We start from the raw sequence: 12,396 nt of genomic DNA on the forward strand, positions 1-12,396 counted from the left end.
ACTTAATACCTGTAATGCTTGAGCTCTAAGCTTAAGCATTACTTTCTCAGGGAAACTTTTCTGACCTCAAAGTAGATCTCCTGTCCCTGTTATGCACTCTTCCAGCTCCCTGACAGCATTCAGTTGCAATTTTACATTTATTTGTGTGGCTATTTGTTTAATATTAGGCTAGGGATCTCCAAGAGGGCAATTCCATGTCTGCGTTTGCTCCCTACTGAATCCCCATTGCTCAGCACCACACTAGGCTCATAAGAGCTTAACCAGTGACTACAGAGTGAATGAAAAACTCAACACTTGCTATAATTCCACATAATGTAGGAAAACAGCTTAGAGATGCTAAATAGCTTGTTCACATTCTCCAATGAGAAACTGTCAGATGAGAGATTTCAAGCCACATCCACTTCTAGGCAATATGAGCTTCTGTGAAACACCAGGAAAATTTGTCACATGCTTGTAATTCCAGCAGTTCAGGAGGCTTAGGGAGGAGAATCAAAAGTTCAAAGCCAGCCTCAGTAACTGAGCAAGGCACTAAGCAAATCAGTGAGACTCTGTCTCTAAATAAAATATAGAAAAGGACTGGGGATGTGGCTCAATGGTTAAGTTCCTCTGGGTTCAATTCCTGGTACCAAAAAAATTTTTTAATTAAAATTAAAAAAAGAAAGAAAAGAAAATTCAGCCAGGTGTTCATCTTTGTCTCCCACTAGAAGTGAGTCTACTCCAGGGTCAGAGAGCAACAGAAAACTTATCTCCCCTTTTGCCACACCCTGGGGCCTAGAGTTGAACCAGGTTCTGCCCACATCATACTCAGGCAGGGACTGCAATGAAAGGAGCCCTAGCAGTGGTGGCAGTTGTTACCACTGCTGTCTGGGTCTTGGTTTCCCTGGGTTAAATGGAATCCTCTATCTAGAGGGGGTCTCAGGCTTAGGGGTAGCAGACTGGTGCTGATGGGACTCACAGGGGACACTCGCAGGTTTTCATCCACTAGGGCCTCCCGTAGCACCAAACGCCCAGCACTCTGTAGTTGCTGCAGGGAGATCACCAGGGTCCCCAAAGGCCTAGGGGAGTAGCATGACACAGAAGAGTGTCCCAGGGAAATGTCAGCAAGTCACTGCCAGTCCCTCCTGCATCCCTGGCTCACCCAGGCCTACTCACCTGGAGCTGAACACACGGCTGCAGTTGACCACCTGCACAGATAGACTTTCCCCAGCGAGTGGAGCCCCATAATGGGGCCAGTGGAACAGCTGGGGATAGGAAGAAGCTTGTAACACCCACGGCTGGGCTGACCCTTATTCCTAATCCACCCCTATTCCCAACCCTGAAATTGAAGCCAGCCCTCCAAACTTGGAGCTAATCCTAGGACTGATCTCCCAAACATGAAATGATTCTTCCAACCTGGGAGTGACTACAAACAGGTGATCTGGAGCTAACTATCAGTCAAGAACCAATGCCGCCAGTCTTGGAACTGACTCATCCCAAACTGGGTCTGACTTCTCAAGTCTGTTATGGACCCCGCTTCCCAGGACTACATCTCCCCAATTCCAGTAGCGAGCCCAGGATGGACCTGGAAAGGAATCAGCCCAGCTTTTACCCATCTGGGAGCCATCTATACTGACCTCACTGACATCAGCTTCTTGACCACAATGAATTTTTCTTGTTTTCTGGGTAAAACCTGTTCAGAACTGGAACTAGTCATTTATCAGCCCTTCCCCCACATAAAAAAGTCACATGCCTCTCCCACCCTGGGTCCGGTGTCCATTCCCCACTAGATTCACATTTAAAGGAAAGAGGAAGTTGGGGGAGGGAAAGAGGCAGAGGGTCAGAGACATTAGGTAGGGGAGAAAGGAGACAAGTTGTACAGATGGCCAGGAATTGAGTTGGAGGTCTGGGAAATGGAGGATTAGAGGGCCAGTTCCCAAAATTCTTACAGCATTCTTGCAAGCCTCACCCCGAAAACTGAGCTTCACTTGTCGGTCGTGAGTGCCTGGAAGCCCTGTTAGTCTCCTCACACACACGGTCAGAGCCATGGTCCCAGTGCCACTGGCTCACCCTTTGCCTGCCTGCCCACCCAAATCACCTCTGACTCACTGGACTCACCCAGCAGGTTCAGCAATCCCTGCCCTTTAGTCAAACACTCAGGCATCAGGCCTGGGAGTGATGGGTGGGGATGGAGGGAGAATGGAGAGGTTGGAGTAAGGTCCCTGTGATCAGCTCAGTCCTTCCTGCCTTCATTAGCAATGAACTGGTCAAAGCTCCACAATTCCTCCCATTCTTGTAGGGTGGGAGCTGAGACAAGGTAGGAATAGAGAGGACAAGACCCCAGTCTAGTTCTGGCTAGCCTATGAGACCTCAAGGGCATAGATCTTATTTGTTTCTTGTTCATCTTTGTGTTCTCAATGCCCAAATCAGAATCAGTTTTCATTTATTTATTTTTCCCAACTCAGAATATGATACACAGTAGACCCTTAAAACATTGTCTGAGTAAATGGATGGATTAATAAATGGAATCCCCTAGTCCTTGCCTGAGTTTTGTGGAATGAGTCACTAGCTTGGGCATAGTAGTTGTTCCATATGCTTCTTTATTTAAATTATTTTAAAAGTCTTTTTTAGTTGTAGATATACATAATACCTTTGCTTTATTTTTATATTTATTTTTATGTTGTGTTGAGGATTGAACCCAGTGCCTCACACATGCCAGGCAAGCGCTCTACTACTGAGCCACAACCCTAGCCCTCCATATGCTTCTTAACCAGAAGCAAGAGGTCCTTAACCTGGGGTCCTAGGACTCCAGTGGGATCATAGATGGGCTCCAAGGAGTTAGTAAACCTTTAAAATAGTCTGTAATTTTTTTTTTTTAAATTTTAAGACAGGGTCTCAATAAGTTGCTTAAAGTTGCTGAGGCTGGCCTTGAACTTGCAATCCTCCTGCCTCAGCCTTCTAAGCCACTGGGAATATACGCATGCACCACCACAGCTTGTAAAATATGAAGTATGTGTGCATTTTTCTGGGCATAAATTTCCTAGCTTGGGTTAATGACTTTTAACAGTTGTGCAATAATTATGCTCAATGAAGGAATTAATATGTCTCATAATAGGTGACAAAAACTGTGTTGAATGAATTGGGGATTGAACCCAGGAGTGCTTTACCCCTTAGTTACATTGTCATTTCCTTTTTGTTGTTGTGTTGTTGTGGAGGACCTGGTTAAGTTGACTGAAGCTGGCCTCAAACTTGCAATCCTCCTGCCTCAGTTTTTCAAATCACTGGGATTATAAAGATGTACCACCATGACTTGTAAAATATGAAGTATGTGTGCATTTTTCTATTTACTATACTCCTACATGCAGGACTTGTGCTCTACTCCAGAGAATAGAAGGTGTTCAGCCACAGAAAGGTGAGTCAGATGTGTTCTCTGTCTCCCAGTAGCTTCATGGGCTCCAATGATAAAACAATATAGAAATACCATGTGGCAGTAGCCACCACTATAGGAAAGGGTCGGGCCTGGGGATCTGAGGAAGGAGGGCAGAGGGGTTTCCCAGAGGAGGGAGTTTTGAGTACAGGGCTTTGAGGACAGGAGTTGGAAGCAGAGACAGACATCTAAGCAGTGAAGAGGAATGCAGGATGTTTTCTGGGGCACATGATTTGCTCAGTTCGACCTGAATACAAGGAATTCAGGGCAGCAGTAGTAGATAAGATTAGACCTTCAGAGGAACTAGGTCTTGCTGTGTGGCTTTAAGCTACAAATGATTCCTCCTCCTTGTGCTTCAGCTTTCCCACTTCAATATTAGGGTTGGAAAGCCCTGGTTCTGCCTTTTTCCCAGTTATTAGGTATTCAACTGAGTGTGGGAGTCTATAAAATACAAGACAAGGGGAATGGACTGATCCTTTTCTAAGAAAAGACTAGGTTAGACCTCAAGGTCCTAGACGTTGGGGGAGGGTTTCATTTGTCTCTTTTGGTAGACAAGGGACAATGGTACCCAAAAGGGTTCACAAACAGGAAGTGATGGAGAAAGGGAGACAGATTTGGACCAGAATTTTTAGTTTGCAGTGCCTTGGCCTTCCTTTCTTTCTCTCCTGGGCTCTGTGGTATCTAATCAAGCAATGCATTGATGTCACCTCTCTGGAGCCTGGCACAAGCACCTCCCCTTGGGTTATAACACATTTTAACAGGCTGTACTTGTGCCTCCACCCATCTAAGAACTGCCACTTTCACTTCCTAACATCTACAGAAGGTATGATGTGATGGAAAGAGTAATGGGTTGGAAGGCAGATATTGGAATTCTAATCTGTCACATATTGTGTGGTCTCAGGGAAGTCCTTTCTGGACCTTTGTCTGTGTAATTTGTGCAGGATGCTTTCCAAACTGTGGTCCCTAATCAAGATTACACATGTGGTTGTTAAAATGCACATTTCTGGGCTGGGGAGATAGCGCAGTCGGTAGAGTGCTTGCCTTGCATGCCCAAGTCCCTGGGTTCGATCCCCAGCACCGCAAAAAAAAAAAAAAAAAAAAAGTACATTTCTGTGTCCACCCCAGAAACACAGTGGTATAATCCCAAGGCATGCCTGGGAACCTAAATTTCTATAAACTGCTCTACTACTCTGTCACACAGCAGGTGTTTGGGAACCTCTGGTCTCCTGGAGGTGACCACATTTGTGATTCCTCATTTCCTTCTCCATGGTTCAGTGTGGGGTTTGAGTGTGGGTGTGATGATTGGTGGGTGCACAATTCCCACTCCAGAGACCTCTGGGAACATGGTTCTGGCTTGGGAGGGACCCACAAATCCTGAGGTCAGAATCTTCTGGCTTGATATCTAGAATGACAGGACAGAGTTGAGGGCTTACAGAGCAAAAAGAACCACACAGGAGCCTGGCGCGGTGGCACACGCCTGTAATCCCAGTGGCTTGGGAGGCTGAGGCAGGAGGATTACGAGTTCAAAGCCACCTCAGCAATTTAGCGAGGCGCTAAGCTAATCAATGAGACCCTATCTTTAAATAAAATATAGAAAAGGGCCAGGGATGTGAGTCAGTGGTTAAGTGCTCCTGAATTCAATCCCTGGTACAAATGTATTTAGAAGTGCCCTGGGGTGATGCTCTGATCCTTCTTAATGTTCATTCCTTGGCAAATATCTGAGCACCTACTACAGGCTAGATCTATCTAAATACTGGAAAATACCATAGTGGGGGAAAAAATCCCCACCCCAAAAAAGTTTACCTTGTAGTGGACCTGGCAGGCAATAATGTAATAAATAAGTAAAACATTTAGCATATTAGTGTCAAATGAGAAAAACGGAAAGGAAGGAGCATAGAAATCACGCTGCGCACCATTCTGCGTGTTCTGGAAAAGGTGTGATGTCAAACATCAGAAAGAGTACGAGATTGCAATGGCTCCCAGAGACATCACGGCTAGCTCTATGACGTGCAGTCAGGACGTGCGGTGGAGACCCGGGTCTCCTCTATGACGACAGCAGCCGGGCCCAGATACAGGTGAGAGGGCTGAGTCTGGCTGCGCGGCCGCCGGCTCACGCAGAGTCCGTAGGGTCCCCGCGGCGCGCAGTGGCTGAGGGCCTTGGCGGCTGCGGCGGCGACTTTGGCGTCCGTGAGGGGCAGCCCGGGTCAGGATGCGGCGGAGCCCTCGCCCAGGCTCGGCCGCGTCCCCGCACAAACCCAACTTCTACAGCGACAACAGCAATAGTTCAGACAGCGTCATTTCGGGGGACAGCAGCGGGCACCGGTCGGCTGGGCCGGGGCCAAGGGAACCCGAGGGCAGAAGGGCTGGGGGCTCGAGCTGCGGTGAGCCCGCCCTGAGCCCAGGACTGCCCGGAGGACCCACATGGGCAGGAAGGTCTCGGCAGAAGCCGGCGTCTCGGAGCCACAAAGGGCAGACCGCTTGTGGCGCGGCAACCGTGAGGGGCGGGGCCTCGGGTGCGGGCGGGGTCGAACCTGGGGGAGCCGAGGGAGGGGGCGGGGCCTACGGGGCGGGGCCTGGCGTGGAGCGGGGATAAGATTATGTCTGGGCACCCCTTAGGGAGGGGGGCGCTAAATGAAATCCCTTGAGGGGCGGTGCCTTGGTGTGATGGACTGCTCTGGGGAGGGGCGGGGAAAACCCTGTGATTGGGCACCACTGAGGAGGCGCCTCAGTGTTGGCGTGAGTGGCTACCTGGGAAAGGGGGCCGCACCAAGACCTCAGAATGGGGGCGGGGCATCCGCTTAGGAGTGGGACCACCTCTTGACTGAGCCTGGGGTTGCGGAGGGAGAGGCCTGGGACTAGGGTGCGGCGGATCCAAAGCCTGATTGAGAGGCGGCTGGGCTGGGGAGCCTGCTGTCGGGGAAAGAATGGGCCTGCGGTGCTCAAGGCCCCAATGGAGCCTTTGGGCTCCCGCAGAACCGGCTGAGTCTCCTGTAGTCTCTGAGGAGCCGCTCGACCTTCTCTCCACCCTGGATCTGAGGCCGGAGATGCCTCCGCCGCGAGTGTCCAAGAACTTTCTGAGTACGGTCCAGGCCAGCCCCGATCCCCTCTGATCCCCCAGCTCAGCCTTCGGACTCCACTTCTCACGTTTGACTCCCCGGCCCCTTTGAGATTCATGTCTGAGTTTCCAGCCCATTTTCTGGCCTTCAACGCGTTCACCTAGCCCACTCAGCCTCCCGAGTCCCTTCTGAACCCAGGCCCTTGCCCGAGGCCATTCCCGAGGTCCTTCTGAACCTGCTTTCCTCTTCCCAGGCCTCCTCTTCCAGGTGCTGAGCGTGGTGTTATCCCTGGTAGGAGACGCGCTGGTCAATGTGTACAGGTCAGAGGGAGGGACAAGGGCGCCCCAGGGTGTTCCTTGGCGGGGGTGGGGAGTAGAGCCGAGCTAGACCGAGACTTGAGCCGATTCAGATTTGGTTGAGTCGCGTTCCCAGGAGCTGAGTCTAGGACCCTTGGGTCAGGGTTGGCGGGTGAGAGAGCCTGGGGCCTCAACCTCCCTCCGGTTCCTTAGGGAGGTCTTTTCCGTCCGCTTCCTGATCACCGCGGTGTCGCTGCTGAGCGTCTTTCTGGCGGGTGAGGGACCAAGAATCCCCTGGGGCACCAGCTCTGGAAGTTTGGAGCCAAATCCAGCTCATTTACACCCCCGCCCCAAGTCCCTCAGCCCACTCGGCCCCTTCAGAGCCCTCTAGTCCCCCTTCGGTCCCCCATCGTCCTCCCCTCCCTTCAGGCCTCTGCTATCCAGTTTCCTTATATGAGGGAAATCCCTTTCCTTCCTCTTCTTCCTCTGACACCCTTCCCGGCTTTCTACAGCACTCTGGTGGGGGCTCCTGTACCTGGTCCCTCCTCTGGAGAATGTAAGTCGGAAAGACCGTGTTCTGGGGTGTGTGGAGGTTGTGGGGGTCCCTGTGCTGGTGGGAGGCTGATTCTAAGGAAGTGTTGGCCATGAACACATGTCTGAGGGGTGCCCGAGATTCTCTGGTCCTGGAAGTTCAGGGTAGTAGTGAGTGTGTTGGGGAGGGGCGGGGGGCAGTTCAAAAAGGAGGCATTTTGAGTCGGTTGTCCCCAAGCTGTATTTGTCCCTACCTCTCTCCAATAGGAACCTAAGGAGATGCTGACTCTAAGGTGAAAGAGGGCACCTGGGGTGGGTATTGAGCGGCTCAAAGGTGTTTCCTTCAGGGCCTTGCGGGAGAGGCCCAGGGGCAGGGAGCCAACTGCAGGGTGCTAACCTCCCCCTCCAGCGAGTACCACGAGCGCGTGCGCTCCCAGGGGCAGCAGCTGCAGCAGCTCCAGGCCGAGCTGGATAAGCTCCACAAGGAGGTGTCCAATGTTCGCGCAGCCCACAGTGAGGTGAGCCGCGCAGCGAAGACGCTTAGAGGCCTGGTGACCCCGCGGCTCCGCCCACTCGCAGTGCCCGCGGACCTAGGGAAGCCCCGGCAGATCCCGCTTTCTGGGGCCTGGGATTCAATCTCCACTCGAGTCCCTACTGCGGGTCTCTCCCGGGGCCCACAAAGTCCATCCCTGAGCACCCAGTTCCGGGAGAGCCAGGCCCACCTGTAAAGCAGCACGCAAGCCCGCCTCTCCCCGCCGCCCTTCCCCACTTCAGAGAGTGGCCAAGCTAGTGTTCCAGAGGCTGAGTGAGGACTTCGTGCGGAAACCCGACTATGCGCTGAGCTCTGTGGGTAAGACTTAGAGACACGCAGAGAGAGATCCTGACACAGATCTTTCCCAGCTGCGGGTAAGACCTGGGAGCCCCTGAGGGTTACTTCTCCCTATTCCAGGAGCCTCCATCGACCTAGAAAAGACATCACACGACTACGAGGACACGAACACTGCCTATTTCTGGAACCGCTTCAGCTTTTGGAACTACGCGCGGCCGCCCTCCGTCATCCTAGAGGTGGGCCTGTAAGCGGGATCCCTGGATGAGGCCAAGGGGCGGGACCTGGCTGTGCAGTGGGGTATGGCCGGCTGAAAAGCAGGGTCTGGCTTGACCTGGGTGAGGCTCTGCAGAAAGCCGAGGATGGGGTTAAACTGAAGAGACCTGGCAGTGCTGGGGGCAGAGCACTGGGCGGCATCTGGCTGGATAGGGACCCCCATTGAAGTGTCCCTCTGGAAGAAGATGGGAAGGAACAGCAGTTGCTCTCTTTATGTGGTGGGTTCTGGTGATCTCTTCTCTCCACCATCCCTACCCGGCCTGCAGCCAGACGTGTTCCCTGGAAATTGCTGGGCTTTTGAGGGCGACCAGGGCCAGGTGGTGATCAGGTTACCAGGTCGTGTGGAGCTGAGCGACATCACCTTACAGCATCCACCGCCCAGTGTGGCACACACCGGGGGAGCCAACAGCGCCCCGAGAGACTTCGCAGTCTTTGTGAGTGGTGCTGAGGCCAGGAGGTGGGGGACTTTGCTTAGAAAGCACCAAACGATCAGAAGAACTAGGGCTGGTATTTGAGGCTTTGCTTGCTCATCTATAAATCAGACATAAGTCACTTGCCTCTCAGGCCTGCTATAGGTTATAAATAATCATAACTATATCCAAATATTAGGTATGGCTTATTGAACCCTTACTCTGTGCCAAGCACTTTACATGCCATGTTTCATTGAATCCATCTCATCACTGATGAAGTACGGTTATCTCCCCTTTTATATACAAGGAAAGTAATACTCTGAGATATTACTTCCCCAGGTAACACGGCTAACTATTGGCCAGACTAGAAACCTGTTTTTTTAGAGCCCACATTCCACATATATACATCCTATCATCAGAATACTCACAATTACCAAACACACAAGAACCTCAACAAAGTTGTTTTCTCTCCCGCCTCTTCATGCCTCACTGTTCCTCCATTCATTCTTCACCCACCAGGGCCTTCAGGTTGATGATGAGACTGAAGTTTTCTTGGGGAAATTCACCTTTGATGTGAAGAAATCTGAGATTCAGACTTTCCACCTACAGGTGTGTTTGTCTCTCACTGCTAAGGCAGTGGGGCAGTGAGAGATGACTGGGGAGGGCAGTCTTTGGAAGAGCATTTTTTGGCATGATCCATTTGTCTTCCCAGAATGACCCTCCATCTGCCTTTCCAAAGGTGAAGATCCAGATTCTAAGCAACTGGGGCCACCCACGTTTCACATGCTTGTATCGAGTCCGTGCCCATGGTGTGCGAACCTCAGAGGAGGCAGGGGACAGTGCCATGGGGGCCACTGGGGGGTCCCATTAAACATGCTGATGGTTGGAGTAGAATGGAGCTCTGTGCTGAAGGCAGCTGGATCAGTACTGGGGGGGTGCTCTGTTGGAGAGAACTCTGGCATATAAATTGTAGGGTCTACCTCCCAATCCATCCTCTTTTCTTGGAGAAGTCCAGATCAATATAGTAGCAGCAGATGGAGTGCTTACCGTGTGCAAGAGCCAGTGCTATGTGGACATTCTGTACTAGGCATAACACAGAGAAATAAACCACTCAGGTCAGGAAACTTGCTCAAGGTCACACAGCTTGTGAAGAACAATACCAGAATGGGACTCAAGACTGCCTTCCTCCAGGGGCTGCCCTCTTTAACTGCAGAGCTGCCAGGCAGCTGAAGCCATGATTGTGCTGCTCAATTCCCACCCACCAATGTCTGGAATGACTTTCCCAGTGTCTGGAAAGCTTCCCAAATCCAGGTACAGATGGAGGGGAAACTATATTTCTTCACAAACACTCAAACACTAAGGAGACTTGAGACCCTCTAAGAAGCTTCTGAGTAAAAGGGGTGATACAGGCTTAGTAGCCCTCCTGCAGGTTGTCTTCACTGAGACCTGAGTGACTGTGTTAGACACAGTGTGAGTGATCTACTGTTCACCAGTTGGTGCCCTCAAGGAGCCAGGCAGGGGAAAGAAGATGCTCCAGAAAACAGGACAATTCATTTATAGATTCATGAATTCTTCAATCTGATGGTCTAAAGAAATTCAAGGAAAATAGAGACAGAAAATCAAGGGATTAATGAATTTTACCTAGGGATGGAAAAGAGGGAATAGCATGAGGAAAGAAATATGCAACATCTTGGGTGTTAGGATTTCCCAGTATGGTCCAGTGTGGTGGCATATGTCTGTAATCCCAGCAACTCAGTAAGCTGAGGCAGGAGGATCTCAGGTTCAAAGCCTGCCTCAGTAACTTAGACCCTGTCTCAAAATGTTAAAAGAGAGTTGGGGATGTGGCTCACAGTTTAAGCTAAGTTACTGGGTTCAAACCCTGGTACCCACCACCCCAAATTCTCAGTATATTCATGTTTTAGAAGAATTTACAGACTATCAACAGTTCCCTAGAAAGTAAAACTGGAGTGTCTAACACATACACAGGTATGTGTTAGAGTGGAGCACTTATCCATCTGTTAAATTTAGGGATATTATTTTGTAATTTGAAGGCAAATTAAGTGCTCTCAAAATCTAGGATTAGCTGGATGCAGTGATGCACGCCTGTAATCCCAGTGGTTTGCGAGGCTGAGGCAGGAGGATTGCAAGTTTAAAGCCAGCCTCAGCAACTCAGTGAGGCCCTAAGCAACTCAGTGAGATCCTATCTCTAAATAAAATACAAAATAGGACTGGAGATGTGGCTCAATGGTCGAGTGCCCCTGAGTTCAATAATCCCCAGTACCCCAAAACAAAAAACACACCTAGGGTTAGAAATATGAACTAATAAGGCTAGAGATAAAATGCTTGCCTAATATGCATGAAGCACTGGGTTTGATTCCCAGCATCAAAAAAAAAAAAAAAAAAAGAGAGAGGAAATATGAAATAATACAGACTTTTTTGGATTCCTCACAACAGAAACCAAAAGCCTTAAATTTTTTAATACTCTTTTAACACAGCAATTCCATTTATAAGACTATTATTCAAAGAATATACAGATTTGGCTGGGCATGGTGACACACACCTGCAATCCCAGTTACCTGGGAAGCCTCTGAGGCCAGAAGATCACAGGTTTGAGGCCAGCCTGGGCAACACAATGAGACCCTATCTCAAAAATAACATAAAAAGAGTTGGGGTTGTGGAACTCAGTGGTAGAGCACTTTACCTAGCATCTATAAGGCCATAGGTTCAAGCCCCAGCACTTCCTATGGAAAAAAATATATATTCAAAGATAATACTTATAAAAATATGTTGTTTATAAGAACAAAAACTGGAAACAGTAATCAAGGAATTAAATTAGGCTGCAAAATACTATGCAATCAATAGAAATGGTAATTTAAGGAAATATTTAATATCTTAAGAAGGAATCAATATAATTTTTTAAAAAGCAAAATAGCTGGGCATGGTGTAATGTGAGTGACTCAGGAGGCTGAGTCAAGAGAATCCTAAATTCAAAACCAGCCTGGGCAACATAGCAAAACCCTGTCTCAAAATAAAAAAAAAAAAAGGGCTGGGGGTGTAGCTCAGTGATAAGAGCAACCATGGGTTCAATCCCCAGTGTCAGAAAGAAAGAATGAGGTGAGGCAATAAGTTCAAGTTGGGTATGACATCTAAAATATATTAAATAAACATAAGATGCAACCAACCTAGATGTCCTTCAATTGGTGAATGGATAAAGAAACTGTGGTATATATATAATGGAATATTACCTAGCTATAAAGAATAATAAAATTATGGCATTTGCAGGCAAATGGATAAAATTGGAGAATATCATGCTAAGTGAGATAAGCCAATCTCAAAAATCCAAAAGGCAAATGATCTCACTGATAAGCGGATGATGACACATAATGGGGGGTAGGAGGGGGGCAAGAATGGAGGAAGGAGGGACTGTATAGAGGGAAAAGAGGGGTGGAAGGGGTGGGGGGAGGAAATAAATAATAATGAATCAAACATCATTACCCTATGTAAATGCATGATTACGAAAATGGTATGCTGTTACTCCATGTACAAACAGGAAAAACATGTATTCCATTTGTTTACAATAAAAATAAATTAAAATAAA

General features: G+C 49.1%; 2 protein-coding genes across 4 annotated transcripts in view; one reads left to right on the plus strand and one right to left on the minus strand.

The window, feature by feature from the left end:
* The window catches only part of LOC306654483 (fer-1-like protein 4), a 50,518-nt gene extending 48,492 nt beyond the window's left edge, over positions 1-2,026 (minus strand). For both annotated transcript variants that reach the window (XM_079128104.1, XM_079128103.1), the window contains exons 1-4: positions 1,946-2,026; positions 1,614-1,669; positions 1,153-1,241; positions 956-1,055 (exon numbers count right to left, since the gene is read on the minus strand). In XM_079128104.1, the coding sequence (XP_078984230.1) occupies positions 956-1,055; positions 1,153-1,241; positions 1,614-1,669; positions 1,946-2,024 (324 nt within the window). In that variant the 5' untranslated portion in view covers positions 2,025-2,026. The remainder of the gene's footprint in view (positions 1-955; positions 1,056-1,152; positions 1,242-1,613; positions 1,670-1,945) is intronic.
* Positions 2,027-5,597: 3,571 nt separating this feature from the next.
* SPAG4 (sperm associated antigen 4) lies at positions 5,598-12,172 on the plus strand. Of its 2 annotated transcripts, none has more exons than XM_079128421.1 (12): positions 5,598-5,916; positions 6,377-6,481; positions 6,713-6,779; positions 6,969-7,030; positions 7,268-7,311; positions 7,554-7,579; positions 7,696-7,804; positions 8,061-8,136; positions 8,236-8,351; positions 8,655-8,822; positions 9,318-9,407; positions 9,511-12,172. In XM_079128421.1, exons 1-12 carry the CDS (start codon positions 5,613-5,615, stop codon positions 9,667-9,669), a joined length of 1,326 nt encoding a protein of 441 aa, XP_078984547.1. In that variant the 5' UTR covers positions 5,598-5,612; the 3' UTR covers positions 9,670-12,172. The 2 variants fall into 2 exon arrangements, with proteins under 2 accessions (XP_078984547.1, XP_078984548.1); XM_079128422.1 differs by having other exon boundaries at positions 5,711-5,897.
* Positions 12,173-12,396: the final 224 nt, after the last annotated feature.

Source organism: Sciurus vulgaris (genome assembly GCF_902686455.1).
Source record: "Sciurus vulgaris genome assembly, chromosome: 2".
NCBI lineage: Eukaryota > Metazoa > Chordata > Mammalia > Rodentia > Sciuridae > Sciurus > Sciurus vulgaris.

Bases quoted from the DNA above. Each gene is read 5' to 3' on its own strand.
- SPAG4 (XM_079128421.1), top strand. From the start codon at position 5,613: ATGCGGCGGAGCCCTCGCCCAGGCTCGGCCGCGTCCCCGCACAAACCC. The intron at 6,780-6,968 runs GTCAGAGGGAGG...CCGGTTCCTTAG, and splicing joins GCGCTGGTCAATGTGTACAG to GGAGGTCTTTTCCGTCCGCT. The intron at 9,408-9,510 runs GTGTGTTTGTCT...TTGTCTTCCCAG, and splicing joins TTCAGACTTTCCACCTACAG to AATGACCCTCCATCTGCCTT.